The sequence below is a fragment of the Taurulus bubalis genome (assembly GCF_910589615.1).
Source record: "Taurulus bubalis genome assembly, chromosome: 9".
Classification (NCBI taxonomy): domain Eukaryota; kingdom Metazoa; phylum Chordata; class Actinopteri; order Perciformes; family Cottidae; genus Taurulus; species Taurulus bubalis.
Genome location: NC_136597.1, coordinates 28,251,646 through 28,261,645, shown reverse-complemented (window position 1 = coordinate 28,261,645; position 10,000 = coordinate 28,251,646). Strand labels below are relative to the sequence as shown.

Here is a 10,000-nt window from a genome sequence, read left to right as displayed (position 1 = left end):
CCTCTGACCTCTACGCACCTCTCTGTGGGCGTCGGCTGGCTGCTCAGGAAGCTCATCTGCTGCTCCAGACGACACACCCGGAAGGCCAGGTAGCAGGACGACAGCACGAGCAGCGAGACGCTGAAAGACAGACGGGTTCAGGAGACAGACGGGTTCAGGAGAGACAGACGGGTTTAGGAGAGACAGACGGGTTCAGGAGACAGACGGGTTCATGAGAGACAGACGGGTTCAGGAGACAGACGGGTTCATGAGAGACAGACGGGTTCAGGAGACAGACGGGTTCAGGAGACAGACGGGTTCATGAGAGACAGACGGGTTCATGAGACAGACGGGTTCATGAGAGACGGGTTCATGAGAGACAGACGGGTTCAGGAGACAGACGGGTTCATGAGACAGACGGGTTCAGGAGACAGACGGGTTCATGAGAGACAGACGGGTTCATGAGAGACAGACGGGTTCAGGAGACAGACGGGATCATGAGAGACAGACGGTTTCATGAGAGACAGACGGGTTCAGGAGAGACGGGTTCATGAGAGACAGACGGGTTCAGGAGACAGACGGGTTCATGAGACAGACGGGTTCAGGAGACAGACGGGTTCATGAGAGACAGACGGGTTCATGAGAGACAGACGGGTTCAGGAGACAGACGGGTTCAGGAGACAGACGGGTTCATGAGACAGACGGGTTCATGAGAGACGGGTTCATGAGAGACAGACAGGTTCAGGAGAGAGACGGGTTCATGAGAGACAGATGGGTTCAGGAGACAGACGGGTTCAGGAGAGAGACGGGTTCATGAGAGACAGACGGGTTCAGGAGACAGACGGGTTCAGGAGACAGACGGGTTCATGAGAGACAGACGGGTTCAGGAGAGAGACGGGTTCATGAGAGACAGACGGGTTCAGGAGACAGACGGGTTCAGGAGAGAGACGGGTTCATGAGAGACAGACGGGTTCAGGAGACAGACGGGTTCAGGAGACAGACGGGTTCATGAGAGACAGACGGGTTCATGAGACAGACGGGTTCAGGAGAGACGGGTTCATGAGAGACAGACGGGTTCAGGAGAGAGACGGGTTCATGAGAGACAGACGGGTTCATGACACAGACGGGTTCATGAGAGACAGACGGGTTCAGGAGAGACAGACGGGTTCAGGAGAGAGACGGGTTCAGGAGACAGACGGGTTCATGAGAGACAGACGGGTTCAGGAGAGACAGACGGGTTCAGGAGACAGACGGGTTCAGGAGAGACGGGTTCATGAGAGACAGACGGGTTCAGGAGAGACAGACGGGTTCAGGAGAGACAGACGGGTTCATGAGACAGACGGGTTCAGGAGAGACAGACGGGTTCAGGAGACAGACGGGTTGTGTGTACTTAGTTATATTTAGTGTGTACTGTGCGTACTTAGTTATATTTAGTGTGTACTGTGCGTACTTAGTTATATTTAGTGTGTACTGTGTGTACTTAGTTATATCTAGTGTGTACTGTGTGTACTTAGTTATATCTAGTGTGTACTGTGTGTACTTAGTTATATTTAGTGTGTACTGTGTGTACTTAGTTATATCTAGTGTGTACTGTGTGTACTTAGTTAAATCTAGTGTGTACTGTGTGTACTTAGTTATATCTAGTGTGTACTGTGTGTACTTAGTTGTATTTAGTGTGTACTGTGTGTACTCACAGCAGGATGAAGACTCTCAGCAGCTGGTACTCCATGTGACCCAGTTCCGGTACTGGTTCTGTGAGCAGGATGGTCTCAGTCTCCAAACTGCTGTCTACACACACACACACACACACACACACACACACACACACACACACACACACACACACACACATGTAAGCCTACCTGTGAGCGTACCTGTGAGCCTACCTGTAAGCCTACCTGTGAGCGTACCTGTAACCCTACCTGTGAGCGTACCTGTAAGCCTACCTGTGAGCCTACCTGTGAGCCTACCTGTGAGCGTACCTGTAAGCCTACCTGTGAGCCTACCTGTAAGCCTACCTGTGAGCGTACCTGTAACCCTACCTATGAGCGTACCTGTAAGCCTACCTGTGAGCGTACCTGTAAGCCTACCTGTGAGCGTACCTGTGAGCCTACCTGTGAGCCTACCTGTGAGCGTACCTGTAAGCCTACCTGTGAGCCTACCTGTAACCCTACCTGTGAGCCTACCTGTAAGCCTACCTGTGAGCGTACCTGTAAGTCTACCTGTGAGCTGTGAGCGTACCTGTAAGCCTACCTGTAAGCCTACCTGTGAGAGTACCTGTAAGCCTACCTGTGAGCGTACCTGTAAGCCTACCTGCGAGCCTACCTGTGAGCGTACCTGTAAGCCTACCTGTGAGCGTACCTGTAAGCCTACCTGTGAGCCTACCTGTGAGCGTACCTGTAAGCCTACCTGTGAGCTGTGAGTGTACCTGTAAGTCTACCTGTAAGCGTACCTGAAAGCCTACCTGTAAGCCTACCTGTGAGCTGTGAGTGTACCTGTAAGCCTACCTGTGAGCTGTGAGCGTACCTGTAAGTCTACCTGTAAGCGTACTTGTAAGCCTACCTGTGAGCCTACTTGTGAGCTGTGAGCGTACCTGTAAGTCTACCTGTGAGCGTACCTGTAAGTCTACCTCTGAGCGTATCTGTAAGCCTACCTGTGAGCGTACCTGTGAGCATACCTGTGAGCGTACCTGTAAGCGTACCTGTGAGCGTACCTGTAAGCCTACCTGTGAGCGTACCTGTGAGCGTACCTGTAAGCGTACCTGTGAGCGTACCTGTGAGCGTACCTGTAAGCCTGCCTGTGAGCGTACCTGTGAGCGTACCTGTGAGCGTACCTGTGAGCGTACCTGTAAGCGTACCTGTGAGCGTACCTGTGAGCGTACCTGTAAGCCTGCCTGTGAGCGTACCTGTGAGCGTACCTGTGAGCGTACCTGTAAGCCTGCCTGTGAGCGTACCTGTGAGCGTACCTGTAAGCCTGCCTGTGAGCGTACCTGTAAGCCTACCTGTGAGCGTACCTGTAAGTCTACCTGTGAGCTGTGAGCGTACCTGTAAGCCTACCTGTGAGCGTACCTGTGAGCCTACCTGTGAGCCTACCTGTGAGCGTACCTGTAAGCCTACCTGTGAGCCTACCTGTAACCCTACCTGTGAGCCTACCTGTAAGCCTACCTGTGAGCGTACCTGTAAGTCTACCTGTGAGCTGTGAGCGTACCTGTAAGCCTACCTGTAAGCCTACCTGTGAGAGTACCTGTAAGCCTACCTGTGAGCGTACCTGTAAGCCTACCTGCGAGCCTACCTGTGAGCGTACCTGTAAGCCTACCTGTGAGCGTACCTGTAAGCCTACCTGTGAGCCTACCTGTGAGCGTACCTGTAAGCCTACCTGTGAGCTGTGAGTGTACCTGTAAGTCTACCTGTAAGCGTACCTGAAAGCCTACCTGTAAGCCTACCTGTGAGCTGTGAGTGTACCTGTAAGCCTACCTGTGAGCTGTGAGCGTACCTGTAAGTCTACCTGTAAGCGTACTTGTAAGCCTACCTGTGAGCCTACTTGTGAGCTGTGAGCGTACCTGTAAGTCTACCTGTGAGCGTACCTGTAAGTCTACCTCTGAGCGTATCTGTAAGCCTACCTGTGAGCGTACCTGTGAGCATACCTGTGAGCGTACCTGTAAGCGTACCTGTGAGCGTACCTGTAAGCCTACCTGTGAGCGTACCTGTGAGCGTACCTGTAAGCGTACCTGTGAGCGTACCTGTGAGCGTACCTGTAAGCCTGCCTGTGAGCGTACCTGTGAGCGTACCTGTGAGCGTACCTGTGAGCGTACCTGTAAGCGTACCTGTGAGCGTACCTGTGAGCGTACCTGTAAGCCTGCCTGTGAGCGTACCTGTGAGCGTACCTGTGAGCGTACCTGTAAGCCTGCCTGTGAGCGTACCTGTGAGCGTACCTGTAAGCCTGCCTGTGAGCGTACCTGTGAGCGTGTGCGTGATGAAGGGTAAATCTGCAGCGAGGCCGGGGGCGGAGCTACCCAGCAGGTCTGGGAGGGACGAGGACACGACGGGAAGAGAAGGCTTCCTCCTCCACACCTCGGGGAACTCGTCCTGACAGACAGAGGGTACTAGTACTTTAGAGGCAACACAGTACTTTAGAGGGTACTAGTACTTTAGAGGCAACACAGTACTTTAGAGGTAACACAGTACTTTAGAGGGTACTAGTACTTTAGAGGCAACACAGTACTTTAGAGGTAACACATTATCACTACGATTTACGAGTACTTTAGAGGTAACAAAGTACTTTAGAGGTTAATAGTACTTTAGAGGCAACAAAGTACTTTAGAGGTAACACATTATCACTACGATTTACGAGTACTTTAGAGGGTAACAAAGTACTTTAGAGGGTACTAGTACTTTAGAGGCAACAAAGTACTTTAGAGGGTACTAGTACTTTAGAGGCAACAAAGTACTTTAGAGGTAACACATTATCACTACAATTTACGAGTACTTTAGAGGGTAACAAAGTACTTTAGAGGGTACTAGTACTTTAGAGGCAACAAAGTACTTTAGAGGTAACACATTATCACTACGATTTACGAGTACTTTAGAGGTAACAAAGTACTTTAGAGGGTAATAGTACTTTAGAGGCAACAAAGTACTTTAGAGGGGACTAGTACTTTAGAGGCAACAAAGTACTTTAGAGGGTACTAGTACTTTAGAGGCAACACAGTACTTTAAAGGGTACTAGTACTTTAGAGGCAACAAAGTACTTTAGAGGTAACACATTATCACTACGATTTACGAGTACTTTAGAGGGTAACAAAGTACTTTAGAGGGTACTAGTACTTTAGAGGCAACAAAGTACTTTAGAGGGTACTAGTACTTTAGAGGCAACAAAGTACTTTAGAGGTAACACATTATCACTACGATTTACGAGTACTTTAGAGGTAACAAAGTACTTTAGAGGGTAATAGTACTTTAGAGGCAACAAAGTACTTTAGAGGGTACTAGTACTTTAGAGGCAACAAAGTACTTTAGAGGGTACTAGTACTTTAGAGGCAACACAGTACTTTAAAGGGTACTAGTACTTTAGAGGCAACAAAGTACTTTAGAGGTAACACATTATCACTACGATTTACGAGTACTTTAGATGTAACAAAGTACTTTAAAGGTAACAAAGTACTTTACAAGTTAATAAAGTACTTCTGGGTTCTATGAGTACTTTAAAGGTAACAGAGTATTTTGTTTGGGTGCTATTAGTACTTGAAAGGTAACAAAGTATTTTTTCTGGGTAGTATTAGTACTTGTCAGCGTGCAGATTTATAATACCCGTTTCTCCGGCCCCTTTCGGACTCACGATTACCCAGAAGCCCTTGCTCACACTTCTTTTCTCATGTCACGTAATTGTGCAGCTCTTTGTTTTTTTATCAAAGTATTGTGGAGCAGTTCAAAGAGAGTGTAGTTTTACCATGGACAGCGAGCTGGGCTCCTCCAGGTACTGCTTCAGGCTCAGACTCTTCCCGTTCACCTGCAAGAGAGGCCGTCAGACAGGAAGTCAGACAGGAAGTCATACAGGGAGTCAGACAGGAAGTCAGACAGGAAGTCATACAGGGAGTCAGACAGGAAGTCATACAGGAAGTCATACAGGGAGTCATACAGGGAGTCATACAGGAAGTCATACAGGGAGTCATACAGGGAGTCAGACAGAGAGTCAGACAGGAAGTCATACAGGAAGTCATACAGGGAGTCAGACAGGAAGTCATACAGGGAGTCAGACAGAGAGTCAGACAGGAAGTCAGACAGGAAGTCACAGGTGTCAGTGGGCGGAGCCACCAACCTGCAAGTGAGTGCAGATCCTCCGCAGGACGTCGTAGACGCTGTCTCTGGACAGCAGGGACACGAACACGTACTGCAGACAAACAGGAAGTGACCTCATCCGTCACACGGCATGGTTATCTTTATGTTTGAACGATTTCATGTCGATATATATATGTGTTTATGTATATTTAGTATACGTGATATAAATGTCAATAGTTCCATGTAAGTATTTCTCGGCGTTAATGTCCCGGCTGCTTCTTCGTCAGTCTTTGACTTATTTTGACGGTGAAAATGTTTTAAATGTCATTCTGTGTTGAATAAGAAAATAATTATTCAATTAATTTGACTAAACTCTGCAGAAACCCTTTATACTTTATTATAATACTTTATATCATTACTTTACTTCATTTATCCTCCGTGCAGCCGAAAAGAGCCATCAGTAAAAAATTATCAAGACGTGGATTGTCCGTCTTTGAGTGTATAAATATATACATTTGTGTACTAATACTAATGACGTGGTATCTCCGGCTTGAGCCCGTCCCGTCTGGTACCTTTTGTGCCGTATCCATGGTGATAGCCAGGCCGTTCGGCACCAGGCCGGCCGTCCTGTGTTTCTTCACCAGCCGAACCGACACCACAGGAATACACACCTGAGGGTCCAGAGAGGAGAGCAAACATGAGACTTTTATTGTGAAAGGCAAAGCAAACACTTCCTGTTCCCTTCGCCGCTGGACAGCCCTCGAGCAAGGCACAAATGCTCCAGGTTCTTAAAGGGGACAGGTTCTTAAAGGGACAGGTTCTTAAGGGGACCTGGTTCTTAAAGGGACAGGTTCTTACGGGGACAGGTTCTTAGGTTCTTAAAGGGACAGGTTCTTAAGGGGACCTGGTTCTTAAAGGGACAGGTTCTTACGAGGACAGGTTCTTAGGTTCTTAAAGGGACAGGTTATTAAGGGGACCTGGTTCTTAAAGGGACAGGTTCTTAAAGGGACAGGTTCTTAGGTTCTTAAAGGGACAGGTTCTTAAGGGGACCTGGTTCTTAAAGGGACAGGTTCTTAAAGGGACAGGTTCTTAGGGGGACAGGTTCTTAAAGGGTCAGGTTCTTAAAGGGACAGGTTCTTAGGTTCTTAAAGGGACAGGTTCTTAAGGGGACCTGGTTCTTAAAGGGACAGGTTCTTAAGGGGACAGGTTCTTAGGTTCTTAAAGGGACAGGTTCTTAAGGGGACCTGGTTCTTAAAGGGACAGGTTCATAAAGGGACAGGTTCTTAAAGGGTCAGGTTCTTAGGGGGACAGGTTCTTAAAGGGACAGGTTCTTAAGGGTACAGGTTCTTAAAGGGACAGGTTCTTAAAGGGACATGTTCTTAAGGGGACAGATTCTTAAAGGGACAGGTTCTTAAGGGTACAGGTTCTTAAAGGGACAGGTTCTTAAGGGGACAGGTTCTTCTCTCACCTTGATGTCTTTACCAAACAGGTTCGCGTAGAAACACAGCCAGTTCCTGGAGATGTAGAGTCGTCCCTGCAGCAGGATGTCTCGCAACAACGCACACGAATACACTGCAGAAGAAGAAGAAGAAGAAGAAAAAGAAGAAGAAGAAGAAGAAGAAGAAGAAGAAGAAGAAGAAGAAGAAGACAGGTGGACAGGTAGACAGGTAGATCAGATCAGGTGATTGACAGGTGACTGAGAGGTGACAGATCAGGTGACTGACAGGTACAGCTGAGGTGAAACACCTGTCACGGTCCTCCTGAGCTCACTAGGAGTCCTCACCTTTCATCAGGATCTCCTCTTTGGGAACCGTCTGGAACAGCTTGTGGTACTGAGAGTTGTACTTGCTGACCGTCTGTGAAGGCAGCAGGAGAAATACATTATTATCTCCACACAAGCCGAACCATACAGATGTATGTTGAGTGAAGGGGTTCCACAGGGCTCCGTTGTTGGTCCTCTACTGGTCACGTCATACATAAATAACATGTATTCCTTATCCAGATTTCAACGTCTACTTTTACGCAGACAATGCTGTTTTATACGCCTCAGGCTTCATCTTCAGAAACTTCATCCGAAAGCTTTAAATCTAGTAATTGAGCTTGACTGTTATCAAAGGTTCATGCTCAACATCTATTGATATAAACTCTTTTACAGTCTGTAAACAGTTTGTTCACCCAGTTGATTTTAAAGCTTCACCATCTGATGTTATTTGTTTTCATGGACTCTTTGTTGATTGTTATCGTCTGGCTTTATTTGTGTTTTTTTGTGATGAATATATTTGAGACCACCTGATGGAATAAGGAGAAATAAATCTATATATTAGAAATACTTGTCTCTATTAGAAATACGTATCACAATAAACGGATGTTTTATTAAATGTTTGACTCAACGCAAACTAAGCTGCAGCCTTCTTGAATATTCTTGTGGTTCCTGACATCATCTAAATGCACCTGTGAGCCTTTCTTCTCTGAGCGACTTCCTCTTCCTGTTCCCGTCTGAAACAACAAAGACTGAAACAACAGAAAGCAGCGACGCCGCCTCGAGCTTTTGGGTCAAACTAGAAACAACAAATGACATCACAAATAAAAAACACCCTTTATTTTAGACATTTATCTCTTTAACAATAAACTGAATATTTAAAGTACAATATCTGCACTGGGTGCTGAAATCTATGTAACTAGAGGCAGATTTTACTCAGAATTATTGATAATATTATAATTTTCTATTTATTTCCAGTGAACTAATAACGTGCAGCTTTTTGGGTGCTTTGTAAATTATATTTACTCAAGAACTTTTAAGGTACTTGCATATCCATTTTCTGCGACTTCATACTTCTAGTTATTATAAATATAATAAACTTACTTAAAGTTGTGATGCTAAAACTTGTTTTTTTAAGTAAAGGAGGTACTTTTTGTGTCGGCCACAAATAAAACAGGTTTCTGCGGAGGAATATATATATATATATATATATATATATATATATATATATATATATATATATACAAGGGTTGTGAAATATTACTCACAACCCTTGTGTCTCCTGTAAATATTAATACTTTGTTTTCAGAAAATAAAATAAAATGTTTCATCACAAACGTGATCATAAATAAATAATAATGTGTGTGTGTGTGTGTGTGTGTGTGTGTGTGTGTGTGTGTGTGTGTGTGTGTGTGTGTGCTGTTGTCATCTTTAGGTCAGCGTGTGTTGAGTGAAGGACTCACTGATCCTCTGTAGCACTTCTTCACGTCTTCATAGGAAAGATCGTCGATCAGCTGCAGCCTGCAGGACACAAACATCTAATTAGTTCTCCTGTCTAACATCTCATCTCGAACATCTCATGTCTAACAACTCATCTCTAACATCTCATCTCTAACATCTCCTGTCTAACATCTCATGTCTAACATCTCATCTCTAACATCTCCTGTCTAACATCACATCTCGAACATCTCATGTCTAACAACTCATCTCTAACATCTCATCTCTAACATCTCCTGTCAAACATCTCATCTCTAACATCTCCTGTCTAACATCTCATCTCTAAAATCTCATGTCAAACATCTCATATCTAACATCTCCTGTCTACAATCTCATCTCTAACATCTCATCTCTAATATCTCATCTCTAACATCTCATGTCTAACATCTCATCTCTAACATCTCATGTCTAACATCTCATCTCTAACATCTCATCTCTAACATCTCATCTCAAACATCTCATGTCTAACATCTCATCTCTAACATCTCATGTCTAACATCTCATCTCTAACATCTCATGTCTAACATCTCATCTCTAAAATCTCATCTCATCTCTAACATCTCATGTCTAACATCTCATCTCTAACATCTCATGGTTAACATCTCATCTCTAACATCTCATCTCATCTCTAACATCTCATGTCTAACATCTCATGTCTAACATCTCATCTCTAACATCTCATGTCTAACATCTCATGTCTAACATCTCATCTCAAACATCTCATCTCTAAAATCTCATCTCATCTATAACATCTGATGTCTCTCATCTCATCTCTAATATCTCATCTCTAACATCTTATGTCTAACATCTCATCTCATGTCTAACATCTCATGTCTAACATCTCATGTCTAACATTTAATCTCATCTCTAACAGCTCATGTCTAACATCTCATCTCATCTCGAACATCTCATCTCTAAAATCTCATCTCATGTCTAACATCTCATGTCTAACATCTCATCTCTAACATCTCATCTCTAACATCTCATGTCT

At 45.2% G+C, this 10,000-nt stretch overlaps 1 protein-coding gene across 1 annotated transcript in view; it reads right to left on the bottom strand.

Moving 5' to 3' along the window:
- The window catches only part of gramd2ab (GRAM domain containing 2Ab), a gene marked incomplete at both ends in the record, with an annotated part of 15,012 nt that overhangs the window by 409 nt on the left and 4,603 nt on the right, over positions 1 to 10,000 (bottom strand). Inside the window, 9 exons of the mRNA XM_079223886.1 lie at positions 19 to 120; positions 1,674 to 1,767; positions 3,935 to 4,064; positions 5,425 to 5,484; positions 5,794 to 5,865; positions 6,326 to 6,424; positions 7,222 to 7,325; positions 7,537 to 7,609; positions 8,976 to 9,033. Coding sequence (XP_079080012.1) covers positions 19 to 120; positions 1,674 to 1,767; positions 3,935 to 4,064; positions 5,425 to 5,484; positions 5,794 to 5,865; positions 6,326 to 6,424; positions 7,222 to 7,325; positions 7,537 to 7,609; positions 8,976 to 9,033 — 792 coding nt within the window. The remainder of the gene's footprint in view (positions 1 to 18; positions 121 to 1,673; positions 1,768 to 3,934; positions 4,065 to 5,424; positions 5,485 to 5,793; positions 5,866 to 6,325; positions 6,425 to 7,221; positions 7,326 to 7,536; positions 7,610 to 8,975; positions 9,034 to 10,000) is intronic.